Raw genomic sequence first — 22733 nt, forward strand, 5'->3', positions numbered from 1 at the left:
CATTTGGCTCAAATTTAACTGATCTAAAGTTTGCAATAGCAATAGGAAAATTTAACCTGTTGTTTGAAGACAATATATTAAGTTTGTACTTCGTGTTTACAAAGACATTATTATAATTTTTGTATGGATCTCAAGAATAGAATAGTTATTTCGGTCGTTGTATTATGTTCACCTGTAGCGCGCTTGAAATGGGCATTTGATCCTTGAGCCATGAGAAATATACGGGCATGTCGCCCGATGTGACGGTGCAGGTGAGCTGCGAGCGATCGCCCGACCTCAAGCCTGGCGGAAACACGATGGGCGACAGCACCGGCGGCGATACCACTGACACTTGCACCTAAACACATTGTATAATATGTATCTTAGTGTTTTAATTTCAACAATGTCTTGTACGATGTATACTCAATTAATAAAACATGGACGTTTGTCTGCGTCGTCGCTATTGCATAGCTTGTGTGACATTAATCTTATACTTACCTTAGTCTATAGAGTATTTCAGTCGCCTGACTAACACTATGTTACCTTTATCTTTCTTAATTACAAAATAATGAAAACATCAAACCTCCCGCCTGGCTAACTCTCCGCCTGGTGTCAAGACAGAGCAAATCCACCCGCCTTTGTCTCGATTCCGGTCTACATTTGTGATCGTCAGCTGACCGTCCACCTGATGATATCTAGGATCTGCTCCTGCACCACCTTCCCATTTTACTGAACTAAAACAAATATACTACTGTTGGATATTCGTTATGAGTTTATTTTTTAATAAAACTTTATTGATACTACGAGCTGTGCTAAGAAGGTCAGTAGTTCGAAACTGGATAACTCATTCACAAGATATATTTCTTTTGAAGAAACTTCTTATAAAGTTAGCTTATCTTTATATATGTAATTCTTCTGTGAGTGTGTATGTCACTGAACTTCTCTCAAACGAATGGACCAATTTAGATGAAATTTTTTGTGTGTGTTCAAGGGGATCTGGAAATGGGTTAGATTCACAATTTTGTCCGCTGGACAATGTTTTTTTAATTATTTTTTATTTTTTAGTAGTTGTTGATTTTGGAATGTTTTACATTGGATCCGACAGACGGCGCTACCATCGCAGTGTCAAATTGTCAGACAACGTCTGTCGGGTCCGCTAGTTATATGTAAGCCAATACGAAAGTAATTTAGCTTTATACGGCATAAATTACACATTTAATAACGTAACCTAAAAGTATCACTTACTTATCATGTTACATAACAGTTTATAAATATTTTGTACCAAAAATACACCAAAAATATTTGTAAGCTGGAAAAAAACATTTAAATAAATAAGTATCGTAACAGCGTACTTACTCTATTGGGAATCCATAATACGGGCACCAAATAGTTATGTCTGAACCCGCAACAGCCTTAACGGGATTCATGGCGCGTATATACGGAGGCCCTGAATGAAGTCATTTACCTTTTTTAATAGAAAAACAGCGAACAAGATTTCTTATAAGCAAAATATACGAAAAAAAATCTCTAACTTTTCGTGTGGTTTAACACCTTTTGTCCTATAACCCGTGTTTATGAATATAATAATATTCAGATGAAAAAACATGTGTAAAAATTATTTTCAGATAGCGATAGTGACAATGTATGTTGTGATCTATTAAAAATCATAATAAAGATAGGCCCTTTGCTATCTTGTTCTGCTTAGTGCACCTTCGGTTAAAGTAGTACTTCACTTCTCACAACTCTACACTCCATGCGAGCTAGCTCTCCCATCACCCACCTTTCCAAGAATACTGTTTTGTAAGATAAAGTGATTTTATTGTTATCGTCCAGCGATTTATTGCAGGGAAATATTAGTTTTATCTTCTTTTGCATGTCACTCTCCTCCTTTCCAATCAAATTACAAATCTCTTTCTTTCCACATTTCCAACCTTTAGAGGTAAATTTACGTTAGTATCAATTTATCTTACCATATACATTGAGTCTTGCCGCATGTGCGACGGAGCCATGAGAATTGGTTGCTCTACACTCATATCGTCCCCCATGCTCAACCCTTGCGCTGCTGAGTGACAGCGTGGATAGAATGTAGTTGTTGCTGGAACCGATACCAGTTGGACCATTCTCATGACCTTCCGTGATCGCAGCACTGTTGGTAAATAAATAAAAATGTATTTTTTTTCATATTCAATGCACAAAAGGTATTCCCAGTGATTCGTATGTGGCACTATTAAAGGCGTCATAGTGTAGTTAATTTTTTAGAAAACAATAATGAACGTACCCATGATGAGGAGGTATGAGTTGACCATCTAGAGTCCATCTAAACCTAGGAGGTGGTTCACCAACAGCTGAACATTTTAAAGCAACCTGAGCTCCTGGCTGAACGGCCTGCTCAATAAAGGTGTAAACTAATTCGGGTCGCGAATCTGTACAAAGGAATGGAACGTTAGCGTAAGAAAAATATAAATTGCTTTAATAAATCAAAGTAGGTTTTCTCACCCGAAGACCGCTTTAAGCGTTTTCGCTTCAGGGACTTAAAGCCGGCAGCTTTCTTCACTAATGAGCACCACATAACTGCAAAATTTAAATGTAAAGGAAATAACAACTTTAATATTTCCCACAATATCTTGCTAACATTCAAAAGAGAATGCCAGAGAAACCTTTGTGGTTATAAACAAAGGAACTGTTTTTGTTTTTAAAAAATGTCATCGTAGTTAAAAGTGGCCAGGAACAGCCTTACTAACGAGACAACGCGTGTACAATAACATGATACATTTAGAACACGACGAAACTATCTTGTTATATTTATACGAAGCACAATCTACAACTACATTTTTTATTGTCTCATTAAATTAATTCGCGTTATAACCTTTCCGTGTAAGAAGATGGCAGACAGCATATTTAAATGCAAATATTTTGGTATAAAAAATCCTATATTTATGCAAGATACAGAACAAAATTTGCAATTATTTCTATTTTATACAGTTCAGTCGTATCAGTGGCCAATTTTTCGAGGCGATTTCGGAACAAGCTGGAGTAGTTACTTCACCAAAAGGAAACTTTCTAAATTGGAATAGTTCACCGGATATTTCCCGCTCCGGCATCCATCTTTGTGGAGGCTCGCTCTCCGCGGCCGGAGGGGAGGGAGACATATTTATTATATTTTTTCGTTTCATTTAGATCAAAGCTCCGATTCGATCGCGGACATTGATGTTTGTACATGATATAAAATAAAAGAAAGAGTATAAGTTAATTAACATTATTTATATTCATTTAATTTGAAATCCACGGGAAAGAAGTTAGACCTCAAAATGTATTTATAATATATTTTTAAGCGTCAATAGCCTACTGGTTAAGATTACGGATTTCCGATCACGAGGTCGGGGGTTCGAATCCCGCCATTCGACTATTGTCGTAAACCATATCCTAGCACAAGCCAAGAGCTTAGTTGGAATGGTAAAAGAAATATTAGTAAGTTTACCAAAAAAAATCTGCTAATATTTTGATAACATATATATAATTTATTTATATCGTGTGTATTATTATATTATCATGTTAAATAATTGAAACAATATTGCGACAAGTTCGATGTTAATATGTTTTGTTGTGTTGGATTTATTGTTCGTAAAAGCAGCTTCAATAAATTTAATATGATCGTTCAAAGGATGCTTTTATTGCGAGTTTTGCTCGAATGACTTTTTTATATTGCTTTAACCTCTACTTCGTGTTTTATAGTTGTTGCAGATATATTTAAAACTAACTGTAGCCCGCAACTTCGTCTGCACAGTATTTAAAAAATTATGCTTCTATATCTTTGCCAAATTTCATTAAGCTACATGCAGTCGTTCTTGAGATACCTTCTAACAAATATCCATCCAAACATTCGCAAAGAAACAGATAGTATGTTTATTTATGGTTTGATTATAAAGGAAAATTAAAAGACACATTCAGCGTACACAATAACATAAAACCTTAGTTTTTTGACGTCGCAATTGCAGCTTTACACTAGGAAATATTCTGTTCAGTCTAATAATATATTTTCGTGATTCGTTTATAAATTAATAGGCTAATTTTAATTAAGGAGTTTCTAAATGAATTCATTGATTTTCAATCAATATAATTAATGTCTTTCAATTATAGAAAGTTCAGTAAAGCGGGTTGGAAGGGACCCATGATTTATAAATGAAATGGTACGACCCTACCAACTTAAGATTCTATGTAAGAACAAATCATTATTTAATAAAATTAATTTACTCAATTATATAAAATACTAGCTGTCGCCCGAGACTCTGTCCGCGTGGATATATAAAAAACTTAATATATACATAAGTTAAATAAAAAGCACCTCTTCAAGACATAAATTCGAAAAAAAAGAAAAATTTTATCCTATGTCCGTCTCCTGGCTCTAAGCTATCTCCTCACCAATTTTCAAACATTTTGGTAAAGTCGTTCTTGAGTTATAAATAGTGTAACTAACTCGACTTTCTTTCATATATATAGATATAGATAGCTGGGGCCCGCGACTCCGTCCGCGCGGGATTAAAATATAGTAACCGATTCCCACACCTACTGAATATGCAAATAAAGTTTCATAAAAATTGGTTAACACGTTTCGGAGGACTATGTTAACTAATATTGCGACACTAGAATTTTAAATATAAGATTTTTGAAACATGATACTTAAATCTGGGAAGCATGGCATTATCTTTTACCTAAGAAATAAAATTAAAAAAAAAAGTTTGCCTTACTTTCGAACGTAAGTTTCGGCTGTTAAATCATTAATTGTACACAAAGTGACGCTAACAACTCGAAAGTTACTTCAAGAGTGTACAATCAAAACAAATTTGAAGTCGTAAAATGTTGTAACGCTTCTTGAATAATACAAAACTTTGATAACGAGTCTCGTCCGCAACCGACTTCAAACTCAAAGACTCTGATTTTTTCATCCACTTCCGTAGGTTTTGATTAAGGCTCACCACTTCTATTAGTATCTGCGAAGTCCGGACAGTCTGCGGCTTTAATTAGAAATTCCGGATCGCTGTGAAAAGTTCCACTGTACAAAACGGGTCGAGAACTGCCGTATCAAAGATCTGCGGCCAATTGATTGCCCCTGTTTCGAACTTTAAGAGCCAGTCTATAGACTGTTCGTAGCGAGAAACACAGACAAAGAAAAATGTATCGAAGTCAACTATTCGCTGTTCGTTTAACGAGGATATTTACTATAGAAATAAACGAATATACCGTATTCGTAGCTGTTTTTGTTGATGGCATATCATTTGAACATTGCTTTGCTTTGACAAGTTTTACAACCTTCTAGCAGATTCGGGTCTGTTTTTATTTAGTAGTGAACATATGTATATACGACTTTACTTTGTAAACCGTACTTATTAATTTTTATATAAGGATTTAGTTATCACAGCAACGAAATACATGAGTTTTTGTTAAGCTTAACTTATAGTTCAGTTCTTTTTTGTTAAACAAAAGCTATGCGTTAACATCTTCCTATTTAAACGTTTTATCTCAAGAACTGTTTATTACCAGTTATAGCTAACAAACCCTTTAAATATTAAACCAAAACGAACACAATTCAGTTTGCGCTAAGAAAGACTAAAAAGAAATTTCTCGCTACAATTCGCTAGCAGAACGAAGGCTTTATTTTTCTCTCTGAGTGAGTACGGAATTTATGAGCGAACCCAAAGCAATAAAATACCTTGTGAGAAAATGAAGGAGCAAATCGCAATATATTTGTTCCTTCGTGGGCAAGAACATTTTGGCCATTTGTGCGATATACTAATATTGTATGTAGAAATAAGTGTAATATTAATATTGGAAGGTGGGAAGGTTACGTGTTGTACGGACATGTGTTCGCTTATCTGGCGGTCGTAATGGTGCCCGTCTTTGTATTATTCCGCTCCAGATGATCGTAATAACCTCGAATTGAATTTTTCCGTGTATATTGTCTTTTATTACTTTATATTGGTATATATTGTGATGTCTTTCATTGTTTTTACGTAAACTATGTTATACGATTAGGGTTGATAAAATTTGTTAGATGGAACATATCATGTACACCTGTATACCCTTAAGTCAATGCTCTTTGTGATTTTTTTTAATCTTTCGTTTACTTCAATGTTTCTAGAATAATGTAGATAAAAAAAGTCTTTTTTATGGAAAGCTACGAATTGTATTAGCAATAGGATGGATAAAATATGAGTACTCGAAATCCACCAGACAGATTAAGTTCTGCTAGAAAATTATGAAGGCAAATTGAGAGTTATGAAATATAGTTGCCGTTTCTTAAGCGCGGCTTTCCTGTACGGAATAACTAACCATTATATTTATTATCCTTCCCGTTATGAACTTCAAGATATTTTTCAGAGTGCAGACTCGTTGGGCTGTTTGCAGTTTTTAACGATTCATATTTTTAACGGTTTTACGCGAGAACCTTTTTACACGGAACGTTTATTACTCTTTATGTTGAGGGTTTGCGCTGCAGGATATTTATTAACGGTTTTTATTTCGTTTTAATTAAAATCCGTAGTAAGTAATAAAAATAATCTGAACTCAAGAAGTTAGTTACCATAAAACATCTTGATTTCTCTGTTTTTTTTCAAAGCGTAAGTATAGGACGACTAGGTTTTAGTACAGTCAACTGCATTAATATGTATACATTTACAAAGCTCCAGACATTTGTATACAACTTCGGTTACTTAAATATGTACGCACGTATCTGTCAATTATATCTGTTCACGGTCGGCTTAATACGCTTTTTTTATACCGAATGAGTATACAAAATACTGAAGCTTTATAAATGTATGCATTTTATTACAATTTATGAAACTTCTTTTAATTAATTTTTATAAAATTGTATATGTACGATTTTTTTTAATAATGGTAACATTAAATATAATGATGTCTCGGAGTTACTTCAAAGCGATATTGTATAGAGACTGAAGTAGAGTATTGGATGTATACATACCTTTGTCACTTTGAGCGGAACAATCGGAATCATCGGCTCGGAACAGAAAGCAGTCGTACGACCTGTCGAACAAAATTACGTTTTATTCGAAGCGACAGTAATACTTGATAGGTATATCTAAAGGTGCGCTTCCACTGATGAATTGTGACAGAAGAAGTTGACAAGATTTGAAATCATGTTTCAATACAACTACACCTCAAACTGGTATTTTACCTACACATACTCACCAATTTTAATTAATTAATAAAAAGAAATTCGACGCCTCAGGGGATCCAAGGGCTGGCGCGCATTTCGGCCAAAGGTTGAGCCTGGCCATCCAACGGGGAAATGCCGCCAGCCTCTTGGGAACCCTACCGTGCGACGGCAGCGATTTGGGGTCGATTTTTTATATTATTTAGTTTTATTTTTAGTTTGGTTTAGTTTTAGCATATAGTTTATAGTATTATTTTGGTAGTTTAATTAATTAGTTTTATTAATTAATAAAATGTGAAATTTTATTCCTTATATCAAAGACATATTTATCTTTTAAGAAAGAAGGAATAATTTTATTATTAACACATTTTTAATAAATTTATTGTATCTTTAAGTTAATGGAAACACACCTTAAGCGAGGTAAAAATATTTTAGGTTAAAAATAAAGAGATGTAATTTAAAAGCATTTATTTTGATGTTCTACAAATTTAATAGCTGTAACTCGGGAAAAAGGCCTAACAATTACACCCCTCAGGGGTGTAATAACAAAGTTGTTTCATTTATCTCGAACGTATTTTCATGTTTAATACATTTACTGATGAATTTAACCTTAATTGTTAAAATAATTTATGGAAAAAAATCAAATTAGACGTTAGTTAGTTAGGTATTCTCAGTTAAAAATAAGCGTGGGTTTTCTTTTCATTCTCTTAGACAAAACCGAAAATAACATATTTATTTGTTCAGGCATTTTTGTTAGTAAGTATATCGTAAAATGCTTATTTGGAACTAAAAACTAAAACTAATAAAAGTCTAGATCTAGATCTTCATAATTGAAAACGATGTCTACATAAATAATAATGGATCGTTATTTAAAAAAAATTGGCTGATGCTTGCTTTCATGTGGTCTGTTGTATGGTAAAGTGCTCACTGTTAAAGCAATGTACAGTCAGCTGCAAGTAATGTTCATTTAACATATTATGCAGTCTCGGACTCGATAGCTACATACTTTACCAACTATCTACCAACGTTACGTTACTCGACTTAATAAAAGGTCAGCTTTTATAAGCTTCGCTATCCAGGAAAGTTTGAATAAAAATATTTCATATAGTTTCAGAATTTTCAATAGGGGGCGCTCTACTAGCGCAAGTCACGCTTCAGTTTTTTTTATAATCGCGCATTCTTCAAACTTCTTTTACATCGGGGTCCACTTGTAAAGTATACCTTCGCGATGAATAATAAAATGTTTTGATTTAAAAATAGAACAAATTGCAGAGTTATTCCTGGATGGAAAATGTATAATAACATTTTCAATGCAATTTACATCCATTCGGGCTTGTATTTAAAAAAAAGACGAGTAAATTTTTACGTTAAGTTATTGATGCTAGGGGTAATCATTTATAAATTAAGCAAGAAACGTAACTTAAATGTCTTACACTTTGGATGCCCGTACAAAATTGGCCAATCTCTTTTTTTACTCTAAGGATACAAGATATAATATGTTATCTTCAAATATAAAGATAAATAAAATAGAATATGCAACATCTTAGAAAAACGTAAGTAAAAATCTTAATTACCAGTGTTATCTCTTCCGAAAACAAGTTGAATAGCAATAAATTAGTCGTATGAGCGAAAATGTCTAGTAAATAAAACAAAGTCTCAGATTAAGTGAAATAACAGACGTAAGCTGTTTGTTAATGTGAAAAGTTCGGCGTCGGTACACTTAAACATCGCGAACTTTTGAGATGTAGATACAGGCGACGGAAGCGAGGTTGAACTTTTAACGTCTTATAAATTTGAGGTGACGATATTTTACTAATGACGTCATAAAAACACTTTTTAGCTAACATAGATATAAATTCTTGATTGTTTTTATAATTTCTTTGATATTTACCAATTCAATTAGAATAGCGTTAAATCCATTGATTGATTTGAATCTTTAGTTTTCTCACCTATTAGCTTTAGTGATGTAAGCTGTAAGCTTTTTTTTGCATAAATAAATCGTTGTCTATAATAAATACATATTGCTCAATGGGGCTATCATGAATATTAGTGTAATATTCATGATATAGTCGTAATCGACAAAATTCGTATTAAAGTAATTTGTATCTGTATGTAATAAAAACGAAAGAGGTGTGTTAGGTCCAAATCGAGGTCCGTGGTCTCTGCCTACTATTCTGGGTTAGGGCGTGAGTTTGTTGTTTGTATTAGTTTGTGCCCCTATCACACGTAAAGAGCAATAAAAAATGTATACTATTTTTGACATAATTGTCGATGATGATACAAATGCGATTGCCACAAATATTAGTGATAGACCCAAAGTTTGTATGAAATCGCTTATCTTTTATTTTGTCCAAACATTATAAATAAATCATTATATTAAAAGGCGGTTCGTTGAAATATTTATATTTACCTTTCTTTGATCTGCACTAAAAGTATGCACACATTTGCTACTTTTAATGTTTTTCTTCCATTACTGTATGATTCGAAACGTGCGCAAAGGGTTGAATAAATCAACAGAAGCGGGCAAAGGAAAGACTCGGTATTTTTAATGGCAAGTCTGTACGCTCTTAAGTGATGTTTTAATACTAGAAATTGGGGATCGTTGTTTAAATTAAAATATATTTGGAAACTAGCTTTTGCCCGCGACTCCTTCCTCACGGAATTAAATAAAAAAAAGCTTAGCAAGTAAACTTTGTGTTTTCTAGAATATTTAACATTCATGTTTATAATGTTAGCAAGATTATTGAAATACCCTAAAAACTAATATGAACAGTCAGCGTCATATAGATCGTAACAGACAAGATATGCAAATATATAGGTACATCAAAAGTAATCAATTATATCGGTACAACAAAAGTCCTCAAAATAATAGATACATTCACCCTGCTCAAATACATCGGTACATACACAGCGTCAAATATATGAGTACATGCAAGATGCTCATAAATATCGTAGCAGCCACAGCGTCATAAGTAACGAAGCAGTCAAGGTGCGCAAAAATATCGGTACATTTGACAAAATTGAACTCTATCTCTATATACTTGTGATACAATTTGGAATAAACTACTTCTGTTACATTCATTTGACACTTTGCATCAAACCATTTTTCAAAATTTACTAAAAGTGTTCGACGCGTATGACAGATATTAGGTAGATAAAACCAACATCAAATTTAAGTTTGTCATCATATATGCTAGTTTGGTCTCGTGGCCTTACCGTTCGCCGCCGTTGGTACGTAAGGTCAGCGGTTCAAATCCCAAGCCACTATTTTTTTTTGATATTTAAACTTTTTAATTTTAATATCGAAGCACATGTAATTAAACTCTATCGCCGTAGTTATTAGGTACTTTTTGATATTGCCTTGGACTAATGAGTTTGACCGTTAATGTACTTTTCTATTTCAAACAAAAATGAAGGAGATAAAGCGATGCTATTGGCATGTAATTTGTTTATTACTCATGTTTGTTAAACTTGTACCGGTAAAAATAACACTTTTACTTTTACCCTTTACTGATACTGATTATATTTAAGAAACAAAGAAAAAAAACTGAATGTCAATATCCAAACTACATCAAATTTTTGGTCGATTGCAATAAACATTCCAGTGTGCGTGGGCGCGCACACATATGTAGATAACACTTGTACGTATAGTTTCCGCGCATACCATTCTTAAAACCCGCAAAAACAATCCACGCTCCGCCCACTCACTTCACCCGCGATGGTCTAACCTAATTGTTGTTAACTTTATTTAAATTTCTTTCTACCCGACAGCGAAAATTATAAAAAAAAATTGTCGAGCAAAATTTTACATTACCAAATTTTTCATTATGAAATATATAATTATTCTAGTTATGAAAAAATAACCCCGTGATTGATAAAATGATAAAAAAAGAAGCCTGAGATTCGAACCGGTAAACTTATTAAACATATTACGGCAAACATACTAGAATACTGCGCCAAACTAGTATATATTGTGACAAGGCAAAATTTGATATTAGTTATTACGTATCTGTCATATTCGGCGTGACAAACTTTTATAATATATTTAAGCGTTATGACAGGAGAAGAAAAATATTGGGTTGCCCAGTAAATTCGTACCGCTTTATAAGGAAAATTGAAACCCTGTTCTCTTAAATTTTTGGAAATGTTTTTAAATTATATTGGTACGACTCTATACCTAAAACGTCTTTTATTTTTTGCCCTTCCATTCGAGCGACGCTCGAGAGTTGACGTGTTTTGTGTTGTGTAAATTGTATTCACTCGCAAAATTGCTATTAACAAATGTGATAACCGGTTTCAAACACTGCAGTGGCATACGCGCAATAAAGAAAGAAACTACCTGCGGACATTGATCAACGGTGAGCGAGACTGAAACGCATAATCGGACAAAGCTACGCTAAAATTAACGCATCTCGCTACAAACTATGTGCTACGAACAAGACTGAATATTTCAAACGTTCCAACGCACCGAGCGTAGTGTAATATTATAGCGTAGTACACTTACAGATCTGCACGAAAAAGTCGATAGTTCGCGTCTCACCAGCGATTCACATTTTTTTTTTTTTTTTTCATCTTTTTTCTCTCTTCTCTTTTACGTTTTATTCGAGTGAAGTTCCTCTGACTTCCCAGTTTTATTACAAAAAACAGCATAACAATTGTCCAACATGCCCCTCAAACGAACACCTCCGTCATCAACGATGTCATCTCCTCGTTGCGACTCTGAACCAGACCTTTGTACGCAACCTCCAGCTCGGGAAGGTACAACCAGAAGACAAAAACGAAAATTTGAACAAGTAGATGAACTGAACTCATTTATGAGTGAAATGAAGCAATTATTTAAAGAATTCAAAAATCAGTATGAAAGTAAAGAATCACTTTTACTGAATAGTATTAATGAAATTAAGAAGGATCTGGGTGATATAAGGGCAAGTGCAGACTTTGTTTCAAAACAATATGAGGAACAGAAGAACAAGTTAGACAAAATAATAAGTGAACAAAATAATAATCTTGCTTACATACAAATTCTAGAAGAAAGAGTGGACAGATTGGAAAGAGAGAAGAAATGCTCGATTTTAGAAATCCGAAATTTACCAGAGAAACCCTCGGAAACTAAAGAAGACTTAATAAATACGGTGATAAACACGGGAAGAGCTATAAATATGGAAATAAAATGTTCGGATATTCGGGATCTTTACCGCAGTAAAGCAAAATCAGGACAGAATAAAACCTTAATTGTGGACCTGGTGTCTGTTATACAAAAGGAAAACATAATTAGATATGCTAAAAAATTTAATATTTCAAATGGAAATAATAAACTTTCCACGACTCATCTACAAATGGAAGGTCCAAAGAAACTAATATATATTTCGGAACATTTAACGTTTAAATCAAAACGTCTCTTCTATCTTGCCCGCGATTTCGCGAAGACCAACAACTATGCCTTCTGTTGGACTACGAATGGAAGAATCTATTTAAGAAAAAAGGAAGGATCTCCTGCAATACGTATAGAAAAAGAGTTTGATATCCGTAACTTACCTACAAATAAGTGACTAGCATTAACCGCACTTTACTCATTAATTCTTTACAACATAATTTTTTCAAGTCACACTTCATTTTATTTCAATATTAGAATTATAATACACAATTATACACGTGCCAAAGTCAATCTCCAACGTGTGTCCAACAAACATTTTCAGTTAATTATCGAATATTTAGCTCTTCACAACCACTTATTTGACTCACAAACTCATCTAAAATCGGATTATGGGTGATTTTAACGAAGTTCTTAACATAATTGAATCCCATGAGGTATCTAAGTCTTTCACTTGTACACCGGAAACTTGTTTACGTCATATTAGTAAAACCTGTAGTACTTTAGGTGTTTTTCACGTAAATATTAGAAGTATTAATTGCAACTTTGATGGTCTAACTACTTTACTAACTAGGCTTGATATTTCCTGTGAAATACTTATATTAACAGAGTGCTGGTTAAGAAGGACTACTTACATTCCCACAATTGAAGGATATAATTCTGTTACTTCGAAATCCCTTAATCAAAACGATGGCATTGTTATATACTATCGCAGTTATTTAAAATTAACTGTCTCAGAGCCGACCTTTAGTGATGCTAACTGTCTTATTCTACAACTCGAGACTGAAATTGCCATTGTTGCCATATATAGGTCTCCCTCGTTTAGGAATCTCGATAAATTCTTAGACAGTCTAAATTTTGTTCTAACATCTCTTGCACATATTAATACTGTTGCTATGATTGGGGACATGAATATCAATATTTTATCAAATATCCCAGATCATAATTCTGATACCTACCTTAATATGACTTCATTTCACGGTTTATTACCAGCCCATCTATTTCCAACCAGAGATAGTAGCTGCCTCGACCACATATTTCTGAAAACTACTAATAATGCGACGTCCCTGGTTCTGGATTCCTTCATAACTGATCACGCCCCTATTATACTTTGTGTTGATTTGAAAACAAAGTTAAAACAGTCTAGTCGTTTCATCCGGCGTATTGACTTTCCGAATGTAATAAGTGATCTACTCAACACAAACTTTACCCCAGTCTTAATTCCCAATGATCCCAACAAAGCAGCTGACATTCTGATCTCAATTATTTCAAAAATTCTAAATTCGCATTCTAAGAATATTAAAGTACCACAAAGGAAAAGAATACTTAAACCTTGGATTACACCGGGCCTTCTCCGATGTATAAGAAATCGAGACAAATTGCGTTCCAAGTTCAAAAAAGATCCTGACAATATGATCAAAAAAATTACTTATACTAGATATCGCAACTTCTGCAACAACCTATTAAAAAAACTAAAATGCGAGTATGAAACAAATAAACTTCTACAAGCTAAAAGCAACCCTAAAGCAACTTGGGATATAATTAAGTCCATTATGGGAATGAACAAACATACTAACAATTCATGTGAATTACTAAACCTCCCAGGTACCATGAATACAGTAAACTCCGTCAATGAGTTTTTTGCAAATATTGGAAAAAATCTAGCGATGTCCATAAATAATGAAGTATCTTATGAAAGTTCTTTAATCACCAATCCTGATACACAACTAAATTCCTTATATTTGACTGAGGCTGATGAACTTGAGGTTAATGACATAATTATGGGTCTTCGTGATAACTGTGCTGTTGGTTGGGATAATATCCCTTCATCAGTGATTAAATCTGCTAGACATGTTCTCATATCTCCAATTACACATGTATGTAATCTCAGCATCTCTAAAGGGGTCTTTCCGACCGCTTTCAAAAAAGCAATAGTCCGTCCTATTTATAAGAGTGGAGAAGTAAGCTCGGTTAACAACTACAGGCCGATTTCTGTTCTTACAATTTTGTCTAAAATATTAGAAAAAATCCTTAATAAGAGATTAGTCCATTTTTTAAATAAATTTAATATATTAGCTCATAATCAATTTGGTTTTCGGAATAATAAATCAACAGAGGATGCTGCACTTGAACTAATTAACACAATAGTTAAAAATATTGATAATAGAAACAAAACTGTGGGTATATTCTTAGACCTGTCTAAGGCCTTTGATTCAGTCTCAATCCCGATTCTCTTGTCAAAGATGGAAAGCATTGGGATAAGGGGCCTAGCTTTGGACATATTTAAGGACTATTTAACAAACAGATCACAATGTGTCAAATTAGACGATCTGATCAGTAATGAAGCGAACCTCACTTTTGGGGTACCTCAAGGAAGTGTACTAGGTCCTACACTATTCCTGATCTATGTAAATAGTCTGTGCTTACTAAATCTACCGAATTCGAAAATATTTTCTTATGCAGATGATACGGCTATAATTGTTCACGGTAATTCATGGGAATCTGTACATCTGTATGCCGAAAATGCTCTTTCTACCGTTATGAAATGGCTTTCTTCTAATCTTCTGACATTGAACTTGGCTAAGACAAAGTACATTACCTTCAGTTCCCGTTTATCATCTCAACCACATAGTGATAGTTACAAACTTGTTGTGCATACCTGTCGAACGTCTCCGAGTCTAAATTGTCAATGCCAACCTATTCAAAGATGCTCGGACACGACATATTTAGGTCTTGTAGTCGATAGTACATTAAACTGGCGAAAACACATCTCCCTGACTGCTGCTCGTATCAGAAAGCTCATGTACCCTTTTAAAAGGCTGAGATCTTCTGTTGAACCAAAACTACTAAAAACCGTTTACTTTGCCTTAGCCCAGTCTCTGATGAACTATTGTGTCTCAGTATGGGGTGGTGCACACAGAACTAACCTGCTTCCGTTAGAGAGGGCACAGAGGGCTATACTCAAAATTATGCTGGGCAAACCCTTTACTTATTCAAGCTCAACCTTATATAAAACCTGGAATTTACTAACTGTAAGGAAATTATTTGTGTTACAAACTGTGTTACGTCATCACAGAGCAGTTCCGTATTTAAATACTGTGACTGACAAACGAAGAAAGGATGTCGTATTTAAATGCATTAAATACCGAACTACCGTTGCTGATCACCACTATGCAGTCATAGGACCTCGTCTTTACAACACTATTAATAAGGCTATCAGCATTTACCCCCTTTCCTTTAAGAAATGTAAAAGAGCTGTAATAACATTTTTACTAAACTTAAATTACGATGAAACTGAAAAGTTACTTTGGCCCTACAATTAGAAAAAACACGAAACGAACACAAATTTAATTGCCAAAGACACGCGGTAACACACACACACACACACACACACACGTACACACACGCACACATACACACGCACAAGCACTAATTTGTTAACTATGTAATTTGTAAAGGAAAGGCGCCGGTGTCTGTCACACAGTTCATACTATGACAGACTCCAACGCTCAACCTGTTTGTTTAATTGTTAATGTGTATACATTTTTAATAAATAAATAAATAAATAAATAAATAAATAAATTTTTGGCTAAAATTTTAAAAATTAGTTTTTATCTCAACCAATGAAATGAAATTATTCACAACATAGAAATTTTTGTTACGTTTGATAATGGTGGAAATCCGAAAATGAATCCACTTCAGCTACAGTCTATTTTAAGCTTCCTATCGAAAATCGGAACGAACTTTCCGGACAACCTATAATGTTAATACAAAGTGTCAAATGAATGTAACAGAAGTAGTTTATTCCAAATTGTATCACAAGTATACAGAGATAGAGTTCAATTTTGTCAAATGTACCGATATTTTTGCGCACCTTGACTGCTTCGTTACTTATGACGCTGTGGCTGCTACGATATTTATGAGCATCTTGCATGTACTCATATATTTGACGCTGTGTATGTACCGATGTTTTTGAGCAGGGTGAATGTATCTATTATTTTGAGGACTTTTGTTGTACCGATATAATTGATTACTTTTGATGTACCTATATATTTGCATATCTTGTCTGTGACGATCTATATGACGCTGACTGAACATTGAATCACAAGGTTGGACTATTTTACATTACATGATGAAATAAAATCATATGATTTTTACTTTTCAACTATCTTCCTCATAGTCGTTAAGTGCAGATTATTATGACCAGTGTAACCACTTGAAATTTCTGAGTGTGGTAGAGTAACTACAAAAACTAATTTATATCACAAAACTATTGACGTCATCAAATCTAAACTTCATTCATAATCGTGTTGTTAAAATGAAATGTCAGTATACAACAGGTGCCTTTCAGGCAGTAGCTATACGTAACATCTACAGGGTGAGAGGCGAAATTAAACTAAGAAGTGGGTCAAAGTCGAGCCGGGGTCGTCGCCCCGCCGGCGTCGAGTCTAAAGTAATTACGTAACGGGGTCGTCTGCGCCCCTCATAAACCGCATATTGTGACCTACGATATCATACAAACTATATCCAACTCATTCGGAACTGTCAAAAGTTTACTCAATACCAATCTAAAGACTAACAGTATTTTGATGAGGATAAATAGCTAATAAGATCCTCATGTTAAGATAATTAATCATTATTAACGAAATAAAGCACTTGAAATCCGTCTGATAGAGTTTATATACAGTCTAAGAGTTTATAGATACGATGCTTAAGCTTAAATATTAAATTCAAAGAAACTTTATACTCATATTTATATTCTACTAGCTGTCGGTCGCGACTCCGTCTGCGCGGAATTACAAAAAAAAAAACAAAATTAGTAGCCTATGTATTTTTCCAGACTATGTTCTACATGTATGCCGTATTTCATCGATATCCGTTCAGCCGTTTTGGAGATACCTTGAATCAAACATCCACCCATCTAAACATTCGAATCTAAACATATATAGTAATATTAAGATAGCTAAACGAAAAGAAAATTTTTGTGACAGTTAAAAATACGTTTACTTGAACTTAGTAAAACTTTATTTAACTCTAGGAACAGGAAACTGTGAGTAATGCTTAACTTACCCTCCGTTTAACTGGAACGACTTTTCTATTGGAATGTTTTTCAAAGCGATTCCTTTTCGCTTGGACTTCTGTGTGATAAGACCTAAAAAGAAAGAAGTACTTTAGAAAATATGTTACCAAGTCTGAGCTGAGAAGTTACTTCAAGTTTTTTATACATATGTATTCATAATGCTGCATTTCTTACAATAAGGTCTAAGACATCGTTTATGGCAACCTAGTAGAGCCACTCACTTTAGTGAAATAATTTTGTTTCATTTTCCATCTTAACTTCATTCTTACAACGTCTCGGAGCCTTTAAAGCATTCGTTTCCCAACTTTCATTATAATCAGCTAATCTAATGTATCCCCACTGAGGGCCTCGGAGCCTACCCTAAGCTAGGGGCGAATAAGCTATATTCAACCGCGCTGGCACAGTGATGGTTGATTTCACACATATCTTTGAATTTATTCGCAGATATGTGTAGGTTGCATCACGATGTTCTTCTTCACCGTAAAATTGTCGGATAAATGTACATATGTACATGGCAGGATTCGAACCCAGGGCCTGCAGATTACAAGTCATGTGCTTTAACCCCTGAGCCACGGACGCTCTACGCACGTCGCTCCACGCTCGACGCTTCTAACTTTACTGACAGTTACTGTCACTTTTCCATGTATAAATTGTACTTGTAGTTACTTTAAAAATATTAAGCCTACAGATAAAAACTATAGAATGTAATAAACGCATTTGCGTTGCGCAATTTAATTTAGTAGCGTAAATTTTTGACGCGTGCCTCAAACGAAGCATCATTTTGGCGCTGGATAGATAGCATTTATATTTTTGGGCGTGCGCAATAAAATCAATACTGTGAACTTTCCAGCAGTGCACTGACCCACTCCCGCACTGTACGAATAAGGCCATACGATATTTAAACAATTCGCGCTGCGAAATAAAAACCGCCCGTTTGTTACAATACTGCCGACAATAAAAACCGATGATTTGGAACAGAATATTATATCCATGAACTACAATTTTATAAAAATACGGTTTTGTAAGTAAAATTATTACAATAAATGAAATTGTTTCTATCCACTTTTTGCCATTGTTTATAAAAGGGTTAGACAAAGTGCATTCACCATGAAGCGATTCCATATCGAACTTCAAAATTGTATAGAACTGACGCGCGACAATCACGTCACTTATCGATAGTTATTGTCAGGACTATACATTTTTGAAGTTCGATATGGAATCGCTTCATGGTGAATGCACTTTGTTTAACCCCGCTTGTACGTTAAGTTACTGGAGGATCCTAACATTAACTTTCTAACTTAATCATCATCAATGCATACGAAAGTATTTCGAAGTTTCTAGAATTTCACGTACTATTTTGGAACGCTCACTTTTATAATATATCACTTCGTATCCACTTCAACTTCATATTGTGGTTTTATCGTCTATTCACGCATACGTTCCGCAGTCGCAGTTTAATCGTAGCATTTAAAAAAAATAAAAAAGGATTTTTCTGAATGCGCATATTTCGCTGCGAGCCGTCGTCCCGCGCGGGGTGTAGACAAAGCGCTGTAAAATTACAGTCTTCCTTTTAAATGCGAGAATGAATCGCAATGTCTCGTCCCCTCAAAGCATTGCAATGCCGAGCAATGCGACTTTGTGCTCTCTCTGTTCTCGACAACACAACTGGAGAGACTAGGAACGTACGCTTGTTCAAGACAAGGTTGATATGATGTTTAAAAAGCGAGCTTTATGAAGCATGGCAGGTTAACAAAGTATAATGCAACTGTAACATTATTATTATTCAACATAAAAAAGTGATGGAAAAAGTTAAAAAAAATAGACTAAATAGTTTTAGACATTAGTTACAAACCTTTGGCGCGAATGGCGCGTTTTCGTTATAAAATCACATGTCAAAAGGATTAGTGAGGGGATATAAACGTCGACATTTTAGTAAGACTAGTGTTGCGACAGTACACCAGCACAGTGTCGGATTTTCTTCCTAACAATAGCGAGTTCAAATTTCTTCCACATTGATATAGTCTCTGAGGTAAAATTAAACTTAATCGTTGTGAAAACGTTAGCTTTAACACACGCTCGCAGCGGAATCAGTGTAAGGACCACGTGATCTGAATACTTGGCACCTCTTTACATTCTCTTACTATCCGGATTTTTATCAACTTAAAAAGATAAAAAACTATAACTCTGTTCTATCGGTAAAACAGTATAGACGATTTTTTTAAAATTTAAAACAATGGAATGCAACGAAATTTTTAATAAAATTCACTTCCGTCGGTCAAACAGCATAACTTTAGCCTTTACAATTCGGTACAGTGTGTACGTGAATATTTTAAAAATGCAGACAGAACTCTTTGAATGCGGTCGTCTTTCCATTCTGCTAGTGTTGCCGCAAGACAAAACCTACGGGAATTACACTCTTGTGCCTCAAATACGGGCTCGAGAGAGCAATATGTTCGCCTTTGACAGCTGGAGAAACTCATAAACGGGATGGAAATGAAAGGTTTGTTCTTTTGCGAAATACGGATGTGATAATAATAACAAAATTGTTTCGCGCACGCAAAATAATACTGTCTAAATAACAAATACATCAGTAATACTTAAACTGGTTAAAGGAGAAGAAAGTTCTATTCTTGAGACTTCATAAGATACAAAAATGTGTTTAGTAAAACCAACACATTTTTAGGGCTCCGTACCTCATAGGAAAAAACCGGAACCCTTATAGGATCACATTGTTGTCAGTCCGTCCGTCTGTCAAGACCCTTTTTCTTAAAAACGCGTGAAGGTATCAAACTGGAATTTATTTTTATAATATTAGCAACTAGCCTGGCTTTTAACTTATACATGCTGGATATCTAAATACTTGTATTTGTCTGTTCCATCGCCATTTAGTAAATATTAGCTATCGCCCGCGACTCCGTTTGCACGGAATTAAAATAAAACATAATTAATAGCCTATGTGTTCTTCCAGCCTATGTTCTATAAGTATGCCAAATTTCATCGAGATCCGTTCGGCTATTCTAGAGATACCTTCAAACAACCATCCATTCATCCATCTAAACATTCGTATTTATAATATTAGTAAGATGTTTTTACATAAATCATCATGTCGTTCTATAAACTGCCTTCCCAACTAAAGCAACCGCGATTTATCAGCGAGTTGAACAATAGAAAACGTGCAAACGTCTCGGTTTTCATCTGGCATTTTCTCCATAACCAGGGGAGCGGGCAATGGAGACTAAGTGACGCTAAATTGTTGCCTCCCAACCTTCGACGCCCACCATTGTATTTGATGCCGGACAAACAGAATGTTTTATTAGCCCACATTACCGCCTAATGGAACGAATTAGGCTGGTAATTTGTCGTATTTTTCCACAGAGATAAATGCTACACTGTTATTTTCCCCTTACGTACAAATAACAATGGTTATTTATTCTACCCAAACATATTACTTCTTTACATTTTTCGTTATTCCGCGTGCGAAAAAAATAATGAGATTTCGGTGTTTGTTACACGTGTTCCATTTTGTTCGTAATCGTTAGCTATTTAAAATGTTGTTCAACATTTTTATCAACACAAAAAAAGTGTTTTAAAATAAACAACGCAATACTTCAAATATATTACTTTGTAATTTTTCTTTCTCTTATGAATACCTACTAAATGTATGTTTTAAAGTTTAAGTAGTCATTTAACGCGATGTTTAAACTTACGGATTACATTAGTGTTTTACGAACATAACTGTAACTTTAAAGCATGTGGTCATAAGTGATCTTGCCGTATACTTCATGTTAACACAGAGGCCAAGTCTCAGTACGCTAGTGGCGACCCCTGCAATACTACGGGGACATTAAGAAAGTAAGTAAAAGCCCTGACGCTAGTAATGTAAAAATATTATTGACTGGAACTCTACTTTATGCCACCTGCTTCCAGTAATTCCTGCAAACCTAACATTGTAAAACAACTCCTTTATTTGTGCATCCAAATTTAACTCTTACACATAAGTAACTAGACTCATTTCGCTGTAGCAAAATTAATATTTATTTCAGTAGGAATTTTTCAGTATTAACCACCGAGTCCGGGTACTTACTCATATTTTGAGTTGCGCCAACAACTTGGGTGACTTTAATGGTAGAACTTGAGCTGTAAATAAGAAAAGTTTAAGTGAGTATTTAAAAATTATGTACTGTGGCATTACATTGTGAAATATTGTGCAAACATAAATGTAGAAAGATTTTTACTAAGCAAAACTTGATGCTAACAAATTTTATAAAATACAATTTTACTTTCAACAAACTTTCGCCCGTGACTCCGTTCGCGCAGAATTAAAAAAAATCTTAACAAGTATGTCTTCTTCCAGACTATGTTCTACATTTGCGCCAAATTTCATCAAGATTCGTAAAGCTGCTCCTGAGATACCTTCCAACAAACATCCATCCATCCATTTAAACTTTCGCATTTATAATATTAGTGAGATTATTAAAGTATTCGGCTGTTTAGTTCAACTTATTAAGACTGAAATTACTTAACGATAAATACCTTGTCAGTTTGTTGTCTTGTGCATTAAACATTCTTTTACAAATGCATATGTGTGCACCTCGCATACCTAGAATGAAAAGATTGGAATAATATCATTGTTTTAAGTAGATTGTACCATTATTTCAAAAGTTGCTAGAATAAATATACGAGTATACTCAAGTTGTCAAGTAGAGAGAATAGTTTTCCGTGTGTTGTGGATGTAGAGAAGATTAGTTTCAACTCTGTCTAATTAGTCCCATGTCTCTACAGAGTCTTTGGTCAACATTCGAACTTTATTTGTATTAGTGATTCAACTCATACTATCATAATTTTTAAAAACCGTACTTGAAAAAATATTACTGTTATTAATAAAGGGATTTATTACGGAATTTAATATTTACAAAAACTTCTATGTAAGAAAAATATTGAGATTGTGATCTAAAGGGTTGTTAATGAGATTCTTAATGTTCATTAAAATTTGAAGAATCTTGCGGTCGACTTTCAAAGGTCTTAAGACTGAACGAAAAACTTTACATCTTTGTGAAAAAATTTCGTACGCATAATGAACGGTAAAACCAAAAACTTGGAGGAATAAGTGGTTTGTTATAGAAAATATGGCCAGC

General features: G+C 34.3%; 1 protein-coding gene across 1 annotated transcript; it reads right to left on the reverse strand.

The window, feature by feature from the left end:
- Window positions 1-145: 145 nt before the first annotated feature.
- Window positions 146-22192, reverse strand: LOC106119916 (Down syndrome cell adhesion molecule-like protein Dscam2). Its single transcript, XM_013315042.1, has 10 exons — window positions 22132-22192; window positions 21683-21735; window positions 17589-17670; window positions 6956-7017; window positions 2476-2550; window positions 2258-2402; window positions 1950-2125; window positions 1336-1426; window positions 563-713; window positions 146-337 (listed from the first exon to the last, which is right to left on the reverse strand). The coding sequence occupies exons 1-10, from the start codon at window positions 22161-22163 to the stop codon at window positions 146-148; spliced, it is 1059 nt and encodes a 352-aa protein (XP_013170496.1). The 5' UTR covers window positions 22164-22192.
- Window positions 22193-22733: the final 541 nt, after the last annotated feature.

This window comes from Papilio xuthus, unplaced genomic scaffold (assembly GCF_000836235.2).
Source record: "Papilio xuthus unplaced genomic scaffold, Pxut_1.1 DF826961.1, whole genome shotgun sequence".
NCBI classification, from domain to species: Eukaryota; Metazoa; Arthropoda; class Insecta; order Lepidoptera; family Papilionidae; genus Papilio; species Papilio xuthus.